At 35.0% G+C, this 17,230-nt stretch overlaps 2 protein-coding genes across 4 annotated transcripts in view; both read right to left on the bottom strand.

Moving 5' to 3' along the window:
* Window positions 1–2,352: 2,352 nt before the first annotated feature.
* LOC124162346 (luciferin 4-monooxygenase-like) overlaps window positions 2,353–17,230 on the bottom strand; it is a 33,724-nt gene continuing 18,846 nt past the window's right edge. For both annotated transcript variants that reach the window (XM_046538852.1, XM_046538851.1), the window contains exons 5-13: window positions 16,392–16,542; window positions 15,156–15,309; window positions 13,295–13,465; window positions 12,137–12,254; window positions 11,781–11,827; window positions 11,207–11,311; window positions 10,644–10,769; window positions 10,090–10,255; window positions 2,353–2,562 (exon numbers count right to left, since the gene is read on the bottom strand). In XM_046538852.1, coding sequence (XP_046394808.1) covers window positions 2,435–2,562; window positions 10,090–10,255; window positions 10,644–10,769; window positions 11,207–11,311; window positions 11,781–11,827; window positions 12,137–12,254; window positions 13,295–13,465; window positions 15,156–15,309; window positions 16,392–16,542 — 1,166 coding nt within the window. In that variant the 3' untranslated portion in view covers window positions 2,353–2,434. The remainder of the gene's footprint in view (window positions 2,563–10,089; window positions 10,256–10,643; window positions 10,770–11,206; window positions 11,312–11,780; window positions 11,828–12,136; window positions 12,255–13,294; window positions 13,466–15,155; window positions 15,310–16,391; window positions 16,543–17,230) is intronic.
* LOC124162348 lies at window positions 3,467–6,782 on the bottom strand. Of its 2 annotated transcripts, XM_046538854.1 has the most exons (5): window positions 5,596–6,782; window positions 4,797–5,161; window positions 4,479–4,711; window positions 4,130–4,289; window positions 3,467–3,718 (listed from the first exon to the last, which is right to left on the bottom strand). In XM_046538854.1, the coding sequence occupies exons 2-5, from the start codon at window positions 4,939–4,941 to the stop codon at window positions 3,549–3,551; spliced, it is 708 nt and encodes a 235-aa protein (XP_046394810.1). In that variant the 5' UTR covers window positions 4,942–5,161; window positions 5,596–6,782; the 3' UTR covers window positions 3,467–3,548. The 2 variants fall into 2 exon arrangements, with proteins under 2 accessions (XP_046394810.1, XP_046394809.1); XM_046538853.1 differs by having other exon boundaries at window positions 4,797–6,782.

Raw genomic sequence — 17,230 nt, 5'->3', positions numbered from 1 at the left:
TGGCATTTTTTGCTGTTTTTCGGATATGAATGGCGATAAGTAGGTGCTGGTAATTTTAAACTAATTTTCTATGGTAGCCAATGATACATTGGACATTTGAAGTGCTGCACCTAAAATATTTTCCAATTGTGACCAGTGGTTGCAGAGATAAGGCCCCAAGAGTGAGCACACCAGGCAGACATTTGTGGTGGAACGCGGGTTGCATACTCTCAACATTTGTTGATCATTCTCACTCATCGTAAAACCATAAAATTCTTTACATAAACTTTGAAATTCTTCGATATGACCTTGAATGCTATACATAGTTATCACTTTATTGCCAAAATAGGCTAGTATTTGGGCTTAGTGATTTATTTTTCATAGGTTTTGAAATATATAAAAACTTCCCAAACTTCGTGTCGAAGACACTTTTTAAAACCAATAGTAGATGTTGAGGTAGTGATCAATTGAAGCCTTGAAATTGCATGGCATTCAATTTTCTCTGCTAGCGGTCTTTTATATGAATAAATTACACACAGTCATTATCGTAATGAGTAATATTTTAGGTGTTGAGAGGTATGTTAATGTACTATATATTTATTCTTAAAATGTAGTTTTGGTGAAAATTCTTGAAACTATCAATTTTTTATGGCAATCAGTGAAATTCTTAATAGCCTTCAAAGCTAAATGTTTGACCCCTTATAAGTGCCTGAGGGTACTATAATGTATCAGGCTATATCTTAATTACTACTAGAGTGAGAAAAAAGTTTTGGACCTAATTACTCAGCATATGAAGTTCATTAAAATAATTTACCACTTGATTTGAATAATTTTTTTTAGACTTTACCAAGGCAAGTTAGGGAATGAAACTATAATTCTACTGAATACCTAGGTTCTTTCTAGAAGCCATTGGTTGGCAGCCTATGAGCACATAAATAAATGAATTAACCCAAATCATTCTGAAATGTATTTACAGTCTACGAGGTCTATGGGAGCTTGTGTTGAGCGAAACAACCGAGCTTTAAATATAAATGTAACATGTTTATTACAGGATAATGTACAGTCCGTGTTGCACTTGACATACTAAATAAAAGCACTGAAGCAGAAAAGTTTCTTGGGTTTTCCACCGGTTAATGTTCTCCATGTCTCCTGATGTTTCGAGCAGCGACTTGCTGTTCATCCTGAATGCCGTTTCTCGAAATTTGACAGGTATATATTCTCCCCATCCATGGTTAGGTGTAACCTGATTGGTTCCCTCAGTGGCGGGAAAATCACAACTCTGAATGCAACACAGAAAAGCACTGATGGCTGCGGACACTGGAAACCTTCTCAAACTAGCCGTTTGGTCAGTCTCTCACCAAAACAGCAACGCTGCTCCTTTGCTAAGTGAACCAAATCCTTGGTCCCATTATCTTACGGTGCCAAGGATCACTTGTCTCCCCCCGGATGGTGCTGCCTTTAACACTTTGCGTGCCATGGACGTAATATTACGTCCTGCTAATCCTTCTGAGGATTGCCGTGGACGTAATATTACGTCTATCTATTTTATTGACTTTGTTTGCGTGAAGCTGTAATATTTCGCCCGTGGTACTTTTCAAGTTTACTGCTTAGTGGTTCTGTTAATTCAAAAAAGAACTGCTCGATGGAAAAAGAGTTCTTTTAATGTCATGAGGACGAAAAGTCCTCTGCAGCTACCGGCACTCTTATCTCAGCCTACTTTGTGTGAAAATTCTTTGGAGGAAAGAACCGTTCGTTGATGGTGCAGTGATCCTTTTTGTCATCCAGGATTTTGAATGATTTGCTTGGAACAATGCTTTTGTATGATTTCCATGGTTTCAATAGCTCAAATTGAGCGTGATAAAAAAATATTATGCATTTTATGGCAGTACATCATTTGTTGCAATTTTTTTATTTTTCAAAAACAGCAGGTTTTCATCATTAAAAAATATATTTAAAAGTTGGCAATAAATGTTACTCAACTCATTCAACAAGAAGAAAAAAGTCCCTTTTTATTGAAATACACATCCATATAAATATGTTTTTGATGCTAATGTTTTAAAAAAATTTGCGAATTTAGTAAAAATGGCTGGATTTTTCAGTAGGGCTTTAAAATTAGCGGCCGGCACTCAAAGTGTTAAGCGGTAGTGAACATTATGTAAACCCTATGCATTCTGCTGCTACAGCATGCAAAGGATTTCAGCAAAGTACTGCAAATTGCAGTTTCTCATAACATAATACTCTTTATTATGTTCTTCCTAATGGATTTACTTCAGGTTTTACAGTGCCTATAATTAGAACATTTTGCATTTGAGATACTGTATGCAGTTGAACTTAAGATATGCTTCATAAATTACTCAAAAAAATCTACAGACATTTTTATTTATAAAAGATGTATATTTTTATATTTGAAATGTTTTTACAAAAAAATATGGCTAACACACAGATTTCTCCTAATTTATGATTTCACTGTATCCTTTGCTTTCTTCGCAAGAGACAACCTATCTATTTTTCCAGCTCGAGTTTCTGGTAATTTATCCAGGAATACCACTCCCCCATGGAGATGCTTATAAACTGGTGTATGTGCTGAAATATAATTAAGTCAAAATAAGTTCAGTTATTTCTTTGAATAATTGGCACTTTGGGATACAACCATTGAACAATATAAACCCATTTATGCCGAGTATGATGATATGATTTCAGTAAGAAGTTACTTTATAATTTCAAAACAGTGCAATATCTTAGTGCAGTAGACTTTTCTTGATGGTGCTACATAGTCAAAGGGTTAATAGAAGCTCAACAGGCAGTTTCAAGTGCACTATCACAACTTTTGGTGCTGTCAAGCTTGTGGGACCTCTCTCATTCTACTGCAGGTCCTGGTGGATTTTCATCTTGGGTGAATATGGCTTTACTAAAACACTGTTAAATGTATGCAATTATAGTAATCCCAGTGAGAAATGGGTGGTGGAATCCACGTGGAAATTACGGTGGAGATTAGGTGGAAATGTAACGTGGATACCACGTGTTTTTGGTCGTGGAATCAACGTGAAATCCACGTGGAAATTTGGTGGAACCCACGTGGAAAGTTGGTGGAATCAACGTGGAATCCACATGGAAATTTGGTGGAATCAACGTGGAACCCACGTGGAAATTTGGTGGAAAAATTAAAATAGCCGTAGGTGCTCCCCCAAAACAATTAAACCCTCGACCACTATGTACCTGTTGCATTGGATTGTACGTATTGGTACTGTGTACCATGCAAATATGCCAAATACACAGGAGCTAATTATAGCTAATGTCCTTCCTTATACCATTCCAAAGTTGGAATGGTATAAGCTAGAGAATACATAGAGAATGGTCAGGAAGTTAAGAATTCTAACCAAACAATTTTTAGATAGCTCTTATTGATGATTTCACCCATGTGTATTGCCATGATTTGGTTCATCTAATCAATTTTTAAATAAGTTTTAATGTAAATAATAAGTTTAAATTTAAATGTTTCAAAAATGAGAAAACACTTTATTAGTAAAGTATTTTAAAAGTTTCAATCTAAAAAAATTTAATATAACAATTTAAAGTCTTCCATTCAATTCAATATCATCATAATCATCTTCGTCATCATATTCATCATCTTCATCGTCGTCACCTTCCTGCTTCCTTTTCTTAGCGTATTTCAGCCAATTTTTAATGGCTGACTCAGCCACAACCAGATCACTTTCAGGGTGTTTCAACAGAATTGCACCTGAAAAGAAAACCTTTTTTTACTTAGACCATAAAAACTGAAGTGAATAACGGAGGAGAATATATATGTTGAGTCACTTAAAGCTTGCAGCATATATCAAGAATTGTTGTCCCTTTAAATTCTAAATTTATTGGTGAATATTGTAAGAATGCCATTGAATTATGTATAAGGAAAAGAGTATGCTGGTTAAATATCATTAAATTTGATTATCATGGTGGCATCCTGATGATATGCAAAGGGTAAGATATTCTCTGAAGGATGATGAAAAATAATCTTATTGTTACGATTTAAAAATGATAATCAAATAAACTGAAGCTCACTATAGCATACATTAAATATTTATATCAACAGATATTTACCCAATAATGAGCAAGCTATTTAACTTAATCTCTTTCATCTTTAGCTACTCACCAAGAATTACTTCTTTTAAGCGAAGTTTATTAAATGCCTCTTTTGGAGGTTTGCCATTATAATTGAATTCTACTGCAAGTTTATTTGTCATAATTTTTCCCATCATTACAGATATAGATTTTGCATCATTTTGCAGTACATAGCAGCTTAGGTAGTCCATCTAATAATAGAAATATATATGTATATATATATATATCAGAGTATACCTTCTCATATCACCAAATTTGTAAAATTAAAATTTGAAATTGAATAAAAAAGCAGAATATCATCAGCAACATGTGTTAAGTTTTAACTTTCAGTCGTTTGGTCTATGAAATTAAATCATGTAATACATAACATTTATACATACAGTAGCAGCAAAGTTTGACTTATTGTCCAGGAATCTTTCCATTTTCTCCAGTTTGACGTGAGATGTCACTGGAAAGGGTGGCAGGTTAGGAGGTCTTTCGACTCTCTTCAATGCAGGAGTTAATGTTCTATTTGTCTGGGCCTGATTCATTACCAGGATGTCCATTTTGCTGTTTAGCAAACTAATAATTTTTCTCTGGCTTCTTAGTTCCCTGAGAACAACATCCAAAGTACCTAAAACATAAAATTGAAATATTATTCATTAATTACATGTGGAAAGTAGCATTCGTTTAATTAAAAACGCAAATGTTAAGATTACCTTGCAAATCATCAACATTTTGTAGGGGTTGGCCAGTATCATTTCTGCCAATTTCTTGTGCAGCTACGTCTTCACCAGAGAAAGGCTGAAAATTACTGCTTCTTATTTTCTGCCTTTTTGCATTAACTGGCTCATCATTTTCCATTGATTACAATGCAACTATTAGCACTATTAGCACTTCCACTGTCGCTTTGAATTTCTGATTCCAGGTGGGATGAAAAACTCCTCTCTTCATTGATAAATTCTTCCCTCTCATTTCTTCTTAGTTCTTGAACCCATCTTTGCACTTTGCTTGCTGCAGCAACTAGCCTAGATTTTTCACTAGATATTTTTTCTGCTCGCCGTTTTAGCGCTCGCTCGAAACCCTCGAATATACAAGAAAGAACAATATTTTTAGATAATACTGATAAAATAATTGAAGAGAGAATGGTACTGATAGTCAAGCACTTCATGCTCTCCTCAAAATGCACAAATGGTGAAGACAAACAACACTTTTCTTTATCTTAAAAAAATGGGCAGAGGAACAAGAAAACACATGGAAAGACGAAACTTAGCGGTCACATTAAAAGTCATTAGTAATTTTTCAAGTCATTTGTCTGTATATACCCAACAGTAAGTTATAATTAATAGCCACCGTAGAAAATCATGATGTAGATGTAGATTGATGGGAATAAAACAGATCATCTCTTGCTCACTTAATTAACTTTGAAAATTGTATAATTGTCTGTTCTTTATAAGAAAATAATTTAGGTACTCCAAAAAACATAATGGTATTATGATTTCATTATTTAATACTCACAGGTTTAGCGTTTTCCATCCTTCCCCTAAGGCAAAACGATGACTTCGGATTCTGGATTTATTAGCTATCAGACTTTATTAGCTAAATGATCGTCCACACGTTCTGAGAAAATTATTAGCGTTGATCTGGTTAATCCAAACACTGCTGTAGGGCAATTCAGTTATAACTGTTGACGTGGTTGCTAAGGTGAAAAATATTGCATTGTTGCTATTCGCTTAGCCATTTCGAATATCGCGCCCGTGGTCGCGCCGCGAGTTTTGTGAACTACGACGACCGTTGTCAACGAAAAGTTTCCCCGCGTAAACAGCAGACCACAGCAGGCGACGGAATAATATATATATTATAATAACATACTGTAATATATGTTATGTATTTACATTGCCGTGCGAACAGTAATGTTCATTATCGTTGTGGACGTAGTTTAATTTCGTTCAAGTAGTGTTTATGCATATTTAACTGCATATATCACGTAATTTACATCGTTCTTGTCTAGCATATAATTCTCAGGTTCTCTTTTCGGAATGTACCTTTTCGAGTTGGAGGTAATGTTATCTGTCTGTGTGCAAATGTTTTTTTTTTCATATTTGTCGTTATCATCCGCTTAATATATTATCTCTCGAGTAAGCTACATATTTTCTACCATTTATCTAATTGGATACTTGGGCTGAAAATGTGTTGACGTATATTGTTTTTAAACCATGTTTACAAGACGTTTTCCCGTCATCTGCTTCACTAATTGTAGATGTTGCTGAGCGTAGATATTTTAATATATAAATGTATTAAAAATAGCTACACTTGAATGAGAGTGAGAGTTTAGTGGTGTTATTCAGGGCAATCCTACCTCGGACGTATGAAATATTGAATTGTCCTAAATTCGTATTACGTAAATTGATTTTAAGTATGTTTTATTAGTCATAGGATAGTCGTAATAATTTCACAAATGTCGTGTTAAAAACTCTATTATAAATTCATCGATTGTTTTGCTCCGGTATAATCCAAATAATAAGATATCATTGCCATAATCATGGTATAATGTAAAGCATATATATACTATAGATGAATATTAGTGTAGATTCAAATGGCGAGTTCGGAGCAGGTTTCAAGAACTTAGGATACAGTATACTAATGTCACTTCTAATACAGAGGAGGCAAACAACTTGTAGCCCAGTGAGAAATGGGTGGTGGAATCAACGTGGAAAATTAACGTGGATGCCACGTGTTTTTGGTCGTGGAATCAATGTGGAACCCACGTGGAAATTTGGTGGAAAAATTAAAACAGCAGTTGGTGCTGTCCTAAAACCATTAAAACCTCAACCACTCTATATCTAAACCTTCTATATATGTGTCTACGATTTTTCATGTGCTCTCATGGCTGCCTTTCCACGAATTATATAAAAATAGAATGTGCGATACATTTTCACATAACTAGCGTGGTTTCAGGATGATAAATGACGCAATGTCACCAGAGAGTTAAGTTCCACAAATTAGAAATTCTGTTTAACATTTTATGATAATCACCACAAATCCACTTGAAATCAACGTGGATTCCACGTGGGTCCAACCACTCAATATCCACCACCACCAAATATCCACCACTCAACGTGGATTCCACGTGGGTTCCACGTGGATTCCACCACCCATTTCTCACTGGGATAATATTAGCTTATTCATGTTCATTTATTTATGTATAGCTTTAATTTTTTGGCTATACTTGATACCTACTTTATGAAAAGTTGATACTTAATAAATATACTTTATAAACAACCAACGTATAGGGGAAATTTGAAGATATTTATAGAATAGTGAGGAGCAATAAAAAAAATAGTGCAAGATGTGTTACCACTGGAAACGAGGATGGAAATATTTTGATTAAAAGTGGAGACAGAGTGAAGAGAGAGAGTACCTAAAAGAGTTATATAACGGAGGCAAACTCAAAATTATCGGAAAGGAAAGTGAAGTTGCAGAAAATGACATGGGACATAAGATTGGAATTTGATGCAGCAATAAGAGACCTGCTAATGAATCGAGCCCTTGAAATAGATATTCCTGCAGAGTGAATAAAAATATATAAGTGAAGACTTAAACTCAGCTCTACAAAACCATCTGAGAAATGCAATCAACAGAAGATATACAAAGTGACTTCAAGAAGAAAATCATCATTCCAATTCTAAAAAATGAGAGAGCAGAGAAGTACTCAGATTTTAGGACTATAGCCTGACAACACATTCATCGAAGATACTGACCAGAGTACTGAAGAACAGAATGAAGCGAGTAGAAGAGCTCTTGGATGACAACCAATTTGGATTCAGGAAACACAAGAAGCACAATGAAAAGGCCAGCAGGTAGGAGAGCAGAATGGAGAGCTGTATCTAACCAATTTATGATTGCTGACTGATGATGATGAAGTACATATATCAATTAATTATTAGTTATTATTTCACAACATCTTCATTAGGAATATTGATTATTAATTTCAAGTGGACGTGGGGCTGGATTATACACACTTCGATTCCTCTAACTTGCCCACTTTATTTAATATACCACTGTGTACTCTAAATATGTATGTAATTTTATGAATACATAAAGGCTCCTGTGTTATCTACCAATACGTATTACACATGTGTTGTGCAAGCTACATAACACCAAGGATGATAACTATACTAGGGTCATTCCACCTCTTATATTACCTTGTACTGTTTATGATACAAGGGGTGTTTTCAATCAAAATTATCAAAAGCAGGATTTTTATATTGTAAAAATAATGTAATTATCATTCAGAAAAATAGGATCACATTTAGAGATACAAATAGTATTTTTTACATTAGGATTACTTTTGATTTTTTAAAAACAGTTTGTTTAAATAATAATAATAATAATTTTCATTGTTCCTAGAGATCACATGTTCCGGTGACATTGGAAGTCGTCAAAATAAAGTAAATAATTAAAGTAATAGTTACAAATAAATGAAGTGATATAATATTTACAATTTTTACAGATAAAAGAAAAAAAGTTACAATTTTAGTGGTTGATGGGCAAAGATTACTCCGAGCCCAACATAAAATCCTTCAGGCTATAATAGTTGTTTTCCATAAATATTATCTCATCTTTGCAAAACAATCAATAATATCTTTTTCAACCATTATGGTAAGAGTAAAGTTGATAATTAAGTTATTCTAGCGACTTTTCTAGCTATTCTAAATCTTCAGTATAGCTTGCATATAAAGTTTGTCAAAAACATATTACATATTAATAATATGGAAAACGAATATTGGCATGAATCATAATTTAAAATTGAAGCTATTGGGCATATTAATATGGTTTAGAGGAGTTGTCAAATCCACGAAATTGAACTGTGAGCCTTGGTATGTATTCCAAATAGGGGAGCCGGAATGCCACACGAGATAAAATATAAATGTTCAAATATTTTCTGCAAATCCATATTTAATTATGAGTTGCCGCTGATTTTTTTGGAATAATAAGGTAAATGTGTTAATATTATTGTAATAATTTGGGCCAATTCTGAGATGGAGTATTTGATTAAAGTTAATTAACAATTTTAAAAATAAATATGACAATAATAGGAAAGGGCATTTAATGAATTTTTATAGATTTAAGTGTCTTACTTAAAGTCCTATCTTTAAAATTAGCCATAATTAATGGCTCTAAAACACTTTGGTAGTGAAATATAAGGAATCATATGATTCAAGGCACGTTTTTTGGCAAAATTTCAAAAAAATTAAAATGTGGTGAAAACACAAAAAAAAATTTTTTTCGCAAAACTGTCTTGGATTATTTCATTACTGATGGATAAAGACCCATACAGAAATGTTCATCAAAATTTGAGATGCCATACTTTTTATAACTTACCCTTTCATCGAAACAATCAGAATTTCAGACTGAAGATTTCACAATCTCTACATTTATGTTCAATTTCAATGTAACAATAATGTTACAATATATTTATGTACACTGTTAATGAGTGTGGGTGAAGACCTGTTCTTTGTATCAGAAGCTATGTGCACTCTTTCTCACTCCCAACTCTGTCCTCGAGTTATTTTGAAGTGTGCTGCCCATTGGGCTAGCTCAGATATAAATGGAGGGCATGCAGCTCTGGTGTGAGTGTGTAGTGAACCAATGACGCTGGTTGGGTTATAAATCCGGAAAGGAGGGAGCTCAACTACCCTCGGAGTCCGAGTTTATGTGGAGTCCCCTCTAGGAGGGGTCGAAAAAGGTGTGAGCTGAGAGTGTGTGATTACCCACGAGACCCTCCTTAACGAATGTCCCGCAAAAACGGTCCATACAGAGGAGACGGAAGAGTCTCTTGGGGCTCTGTCCAGCACTCATGCTAAAGAGAGAACTCTACCGTCTCAAAAGTGTTAAAATCCATCAAATGACATGACAGCAAAAAATAATTGCTTATTCTTATACTTTTAAATATAGCATCCAAAACACATGAGAGGTCCTATGGATAGGCAGAAATTTGGGGATTCCTACCTGCAACATAATCCTTGATCTCTCCCTCTGTAACATTACATCCAGGTCTAACAACAACATAAGCCCTGGCTTCAGATGTAGTTTCTGGATTGGGAACACCAACAACAGCTACAGATAATACAGCAGGGATTTGTGATACGACTGCTTCAATTTCTGCAGGAGAAACCTGTGAAAAAAATAAAAACAATTAATGTTTATACCACTCACCACGCTTGGCCTGGATTGCAGTCAGTGGCATAGCGAGGTGGAATTCAGGGGGTCCAGACCCCCCCCCCAAAATACAAAAACATATATACTTTGCTTCAAAATAGAAAACAAAATATGCATTTGAAAAATCATGAATTTACAAAAGATTTATTGGAAAAATGAAGTTTTTTCGATAATCAAAAGGGTTGTTAAAATTAGTTTAAAGCCCTCTATTTGATACCCTGTTCTTAAAAAATTTTCCCCCCTGGTTTTGAACCCCCCCAACCCCCCGAACGAAACTCCTGCAGCTATGCTACTGATTGCAGTGAAGGAATTCTTGATACCATGGAAAAGTAATGAAAACTTACATGATGCATATAATACTTAAATATTGATTTTAATCGATCAACAATAAACAGATGGCCTCCTTCATCAAAAAATGCCAAATCTCCAGAATCAAACCAGCCATTTTCATCAACTGCAATATTCAAATCCTGCAATAGTAGAAATAATATGAGAAAACCACTTTTAAAAAGTTAATCGAAATGCTTCTACAAAAATGCACAATGTTTGATAAGGATAAATTATAGACTTCCCAAAAGTTGAGAAGTGGTGCTTATATGTACATGTAATATGTAGTGACTAAAGCAATTCACAGGCCCCCTCCCCCTTGGACAATATTTTCTGAGTACGTACTATGGTCAGTGGATGACCAATTCATTGACAAAAACTATCCTCTAGAAATTAGATACCTATGTATCATAGATGGGAATATGAAAATTCTCATATTATGCTTGTGAAGTTGAATGTATCTTATGCTGGATGTGGTATGCATAAAAAATCCACTAACACTATGTAAGTTAAAACTTGCTCTTACATCATAGCTAAGCACTATTGCTGTGATTTAATTCAAAACTACATATGGACTAACCTTGCCAGGTCCTTGTATGTATCCTTTGAAAATATAAGGTGCTCGTACCAAAAGTTTTCCTTTCTCCATTATCCCCAAAGGTTTGTCTGATTCAACATCTAAAATCTGTCAAAAGGAGGGCAATGCATTAAATATAGATGATCCAGAGGAAAGAAAATGCATGCAAATGAAAGTAAAACTAGATTGTGACGGTTGGCAGTAATTCTTCTGGGTTTTCTTCCGCATTTATCCATTTTACTAGTCAATATTTCACCAACATTCCAGTATGCTACACTCTCTCCAGCACATGGAAATGGGTCTTCAAAGATCTTGACCAATCAGGGCACACCTCCACAAAATAGGCGCCAAACAGCGTGTACATATATAAAACAACCAAATTTCTGCATCGACACTTCAGTGGACCTGAGGAAGCCAACCAGAACATTGGCAAAATATTTTCCAGTAAAATGGATAAACGCAGAAGGAAACCCGGAAGATTCCATGCCAACCATAAAATAATGCACTCAAAAAAAGAAAGCATTATATAAAAATAATACAAGAGTACAAAAAATAGTAATGATGGTGCACACCTTACCTTTGCTTCCATGAATGTCATAAGCAGCCCACAGGAAACATGAGTTTCTGAAAGAATGGAACAGTGAAAAATAAATTACTACATATTTTCAAGCCAACATACCTAAAGTTGTGGAGTGGAAAGAAGTCTAATGGAAGCTGGAGAAGCTGAGGATGGGTGGGGAAGCAATGTTACAAGGTCAAAGAGCTTAACTATCAAGTCCGTGCCTGTCAATTAAGCACCGATCTTAGGACTGTAATGGTAGCTTGTCAATCCAGCACTTCACCACCCTGAAAGAATTCATGCCATCACCAATGCATGTTTTCTAAAATTATTTAAAATTAATGGGGTAAGATTCAAAGCATGAATTTACTCACCATTGTTCAGCTCTGCCACACAATAACCTTTGTTAATACCTCTACTGGCATTTTCAATTTCATAATGTTGAGCAAAGTTCTGGGAAGATACAAATTGCATCTCTGTGCTTCCATATAACTGAAATAAATACCAACTTAAACAGTTATGGGAATGACGCGTATGCCAAAAATCATCTTTCTTTCAAGAAAAACTTTAATTCAAAATTCAACCATTTCACTAAATCTCACTCCAATTTAAACAATAAATTCATATTCATGAGTGTATTCTTAATGACATCAGAGAATACTATATACTTTCCATATTCTTAATAAGTGAAAAAATTTCACAGAGAAAAATCATTTGCCCTGAGGTATTTCTCCTTGACAACTGGAGAAAACAACGAGAGTCAAATAATAGACAAAAATTCTTGTTGATGCCGCAAAAATAACCAAAAAGGGAGTCATGTAATGGAAATTTTGATGTTCAGTTGTGCATGTTGTCGCTCCTGATTTTTTGTCCTGAATAATTATCAATGCGTGTGCAATTTGTGTTAATTTGATTTGTGTAGTAAAGATAACAGTTTCAGACTTGACTGGGATTCGAATCCAGATCCCCGGATTTCCAGTCGAGTGCTTTGGCCAGTTAAGCTTCCGAAGCAGCGTTCCCCTGGGCAGAAGTATTGAAAGAACAGAGAGATGGAACTTTTCCACAGGTTTATTATTGAAAGTACGATGAGTTTCAACCGTCAGGTCATTATCAAGCACAACATCCACAAGCTGACCTGATGGTCGAATCACGTACTAATTCCAATATTAATTAACCTGTGGAAAAGTGCCATCTCTCTGTTCTATCAATAATTTCAGGATATCATTCCACTATATCTCACCTGCTTCTGTTACTTTTACCCTCTGTAGAAACTTCCATGGGATCTGGGTTCGAATACTGGTGACTGAGAATGATTTTTTTCTTGGTGGACTTTTTGCTCAATTTGTGCATTGCAGGTGATTCTGTAAAGTTATCACTGTGGCTAGTCCCAGTAACTTAAATTACTCTAAATGAACTTGTTTTCAATGATTCAATTAGATTGTTGGTTGGTTAAAAAAGCTCACTTGGCCTGAAAACATACTGACACCATTAATGGTACATGATTGACTATTGATTTTCTTAAATCTACTCACCACATTTACATCAGTGAGAGGCATTTTCTTGGACAGCAAGGACAGAGTAGCATGATCAAACACTGATCCAGTAGCAATTATTTCTCTGATACTAGATAAATCATGTTTTTGAAGTTCTTCAGATCTTGAAAACCAGTTGGCAACATAAGGGAAGAGGAACAAACCATCAGGCTGGAATACAAACATATATTCATTTATTTATCTATTTATCTCAATTACCCCCGAAAACAGCTCAATGAGGCCTTTACATCGGGAGTTTAAACAATCAACAACAGACGATCACATACATCCATGTCCTGGAAGGGGGCAACCTATCCAGGCAGGACTGAAACCTGCGACCTTCGGTATGGTAGGTGAGGACTTATCCCCAATGCCTCCAAGGCCGACATATGATGAGTTACTGCAAGCACATTTCAGAAGGAAAGATGAAATCACGATTTTATTTTTTTATGCATGCATTTTATTTCCAAACCACTGAATATAATAAGCTCATATTTGCCATTTTTTATTGGGGTATTCATCGAATTTAACAACAATTATACACACACGAACAACCACACCTTGAATAGGGAAACCTACCCAGGTGATACTTGAATCCGTGACCTCGTGTTTGGCTGGCGAGAACTTTACCCCGCAGCCGCCAAGGCCAGCGATTAAAACTGATAAGTCTTGGTAGTTTTTTCATGAATGAGGGATTGCTCTTGACTAGGGTACAGGGCCAGATCAAAGGGGGAGGCCCATGGGGCCCGGGCCCATGGCTATCCACCAAGCATGAGCCTTTCATCAATATAGATCCCAGGAAAGAAAAACTGATTTCCAACAGTTTTGAACCTAATTCAAATCTGGTCTGAATCCTTAAAATTTGATTTGACTCAGTCTTGACACTGATTTCCACTGTTTTCCAGCAGTTTGCCTCAAGGTAAATCTCACAAAATCAGAAAAACAGAAAAAAACGATCAAGAATGAGGGGATTCGAAGTGAAGCTGGTTTTTTTTGTTAGCATGTAGTTGTTAACATATTGATGTTAATAAATGGTTAACGCTGCTGATAAAAAAACACTTTATCTGTTGACCTTGTTAATGTAGCTTTGAACGTATCCAGTGGTACACCAAGCAGTGTCCTCAGAAACACGAGTTGCAACACCTAAAAACAGTGTGTCTCCCACCAAAATGGCCCATAGGCCACCCACATCCTAAATCCAGCCCTGCTAGGGTAAGTACAAAATATTTCATTTCAATAATTTTCTCTCCTTTGATGTGAGTTTCCTTTGAGAAATAAATGGCTGGAAAGAGAGTTTTCAGTCTTTTTTCAATTGCTGCCTATTTTACAATATGTATCCCTTAAAGCAGTGATGTAGTTAGGAATTTTGTTCGGGGGATCCTAAACCGGAGGGGCAAATTATTTTTAAAACAGGGTACAAAGTAGGGGGTTTTAAACTAATTTTAACACTTTTCATTATTGAAAAAACTTCATTTTTCAAAGAAATCTTTTGTAAATTCTTGATTTTTCAAATATTTTGTTTTCTATTATAAAGCAAACTATATATGTTTTTATTTTTTGGGGGGGGGGGTCCAGACCCCCTTGCCCCTCCCTTGCTTCACCACTGCCATAAAGCTAATAACATTCAGCCGTTGCGGAGTTGTTATATCATGGCCTTTTTCATATCTGATATGCATATTAGTGTAATACTTTAAGTTGTGTACATAACAGGATTAATTCTTTGATAAGCAAGTGGAAGAAAGAATTTTGTGTGTAAGATACATAATGTTTTTGCTATATTTTGTAGTGCACATAGTGAAATGTTTCAAGTCAGTTTAGGTAGAGCTAAAACCAAAAAATGATATCATTGAGAATTGCTTACCCTATATTTGTCCACATATTTGAAGAAATCGCTCCCATTAAATTTGGATAGAGTTACAATGGTGTAGTTTTTGACAATAGCTGTTATATATGCAAGAAATGGCGCTCCAGTGTAATTTGTCAGCACAGAAAAATAAGTTTTCGGCATCATGTTACTGGAAGGAAAAATAATTCATTAATAACAAAAAGTTGGAACAATTGATCAGCAGCCATTAAATGCATTATAATTTTTTAATATGTTCGATATGAACTATTTTATTCAAGGAAGTCATAAAAAATGTTTTTTTAAATGCAATATTTTGTATTAGGCAATCTTCAGAGATATTACTAAGACGTAATATTACGTCCATGGCATGCAAATTGTCAAATGTAATACCAATGATATGTACAATACTGGACAAAAAAATTGACCTCTTGGGCTGGGACTGAAGGTACCAATCTCAGAAGCTCTGCCATTGGCCGTGATTTTACTGCATACATCCACACCATGTTTTTGAGGGCCAACTCATTGCGGCCCCTCACCAAACTAAATATCCGCAAGGAAAAGGTTTGCTTGAGGGTGAGATGATCACCCTTTTTTGAGGGAAATTCCTTAAAATTTTTGACAAATAGGTATTTGGTGACATTGTATGTTTAAAGAAGACTTGAGTGCTGACCCCAGTATCCAATTTGTTACCTACTCCTTCAGTTATTCCTGACAAAAATTGTTGCGGTTAGCACTTTGGGGATGACTATAATGACATCTCAGACTCTTGCATTTTGGAAAGAAAAATCTTGAGCAAATACAATTTGCGGCAAGCATGTGGCCAGAAATTTCCTTCAAAGCCTTGAAGGAGATTTATAGCTTCATGGAAGCTTGATGACTTATGCAGAATGAGTGGTTTACCAGATTTAGAGGGTATAGTTGTTGAAAGATCATAAATCAATTCTTTAAATTTTCAGTCCTCAAAAGCTATTGCTAATTTTTGCTAAGCTGTTACAAAAACTACTTCAAGTCATACCTAAATGAAGTTATCTCACAAATATTAGTTACAAAATGACAAAGGTCAAACTTATAAAGAGTATGTAATAAAAATTATACTCAAGGAAAGTTCATTAGAAATACACACATAACAATATAAAATTAATATCAACTGGAACTCTAAAGAATCGGGGGCTCTGAACTAATAAAAATAGATTTTATCAAAAAAATACAGATTCAGTCATTGACCATTATTTCATATAGCTGCTAACAAACCTTGTTAACTTCATCGGTGCACCCATTCCAGCCAATAAAGAGACTATATTGAAGTGTGTGACCACACTTCCCTTTGGTTTACCAGTGCTGCCATTTGTGCTTGGGATGTATACTCCATCTTCTCTGGGATTTATGTTAACTTCGCTGTAAGCTGAGCAGCATAAAAGAGTGAAAATGTCAATTCCTTAATAACAGAAAAAGCTGAAATAATCTATAAATGCAAATATACATATCATTGAACTAACCCGTCAGCGCCCAAAGTTTTTCTTAAATTCACACATATTTCACATTAAAAAAAAAGATAAATATGAGCTCAACACAATGAACACAATTCAAACCAACTGAATAATAGAGGAAACCTTCCATTGAGTATGCGCACCGAAATGTATGCTAAAATTCACATATTAAATGCATTGCAGGAGTATTGGCTCAGCACTGCACTGGGTGCCATATGGCACCTGTGGGCATTGACGGGTTAAACAAGACAGAAAGATCTTGATGAAATATATGTAATGTGCAGCACAGGGGCATGTGCTTCCTCCCCACCCATAGGCTTAAAAAATAGATGAGATTTAAAAAAATTATAATTTAAATATAAAGTTTATAAATATTTCCATATTAATAACTTTTATAATAAAATTAAGAAGCTTGAAGGTGGTTCATATACCTTCAGGGAAGCTTGATGACTTTGGCAGAGTAAGGGTTTATAAGACTCAGATAGTGTTGTTTTTGAAAGATCATAAATCCATGTCCATTCACATTTTTAAAAATGTATCTCCTATGAGGCTGGTAATTTCCCTGAATCAAAAATGGAAGTTCAATATATGCATTCAAATTAG

This window comes from Ischnura elegans, chromosome 7 (genome assembly GCF_921293095.1).
Source record: "Ischnura elegans chromosome 7, ioIscEleg1.1, whole genome shotgun sequence".
NCBI classification, from domain to species: Eukaryota; Metazoa; Arthropoda; class Insecta; order Odonata; family Coenagrionidae; genus Ischnura; species Ischnura elegans.
The sequence above is the reverse complement of the archived record's forward strand: the minus strand, read 5'-3'. Positions and strand labels throughout refer to the sequence as shown.

Bases quoted from the DNA above. Each gene is read 5' to 3' on its own strand.
- LOC124162348 (XM_046538853.1), bottom strand. From the start codon at position 4,941: ATGGAAAATGATGAGCCAGTTAATGCAAAAAGGCAGAAAATAAGAAGC. The intron at 4,712-4,796 runs GTAATCTTAACA...TTTATGTTTTAG, and splicing joins AAATGTTGATGATTTGCAAG to GTACTTTGGATGTTGTTCTC. The intron at 3,719-4,129 runs GTGAGTAGCTAA...TTTTCTTTTCAG, and splicing joins CTTAAAAGAAGTAATTCTTG to GTGCAATTCTGTTGAAACAC.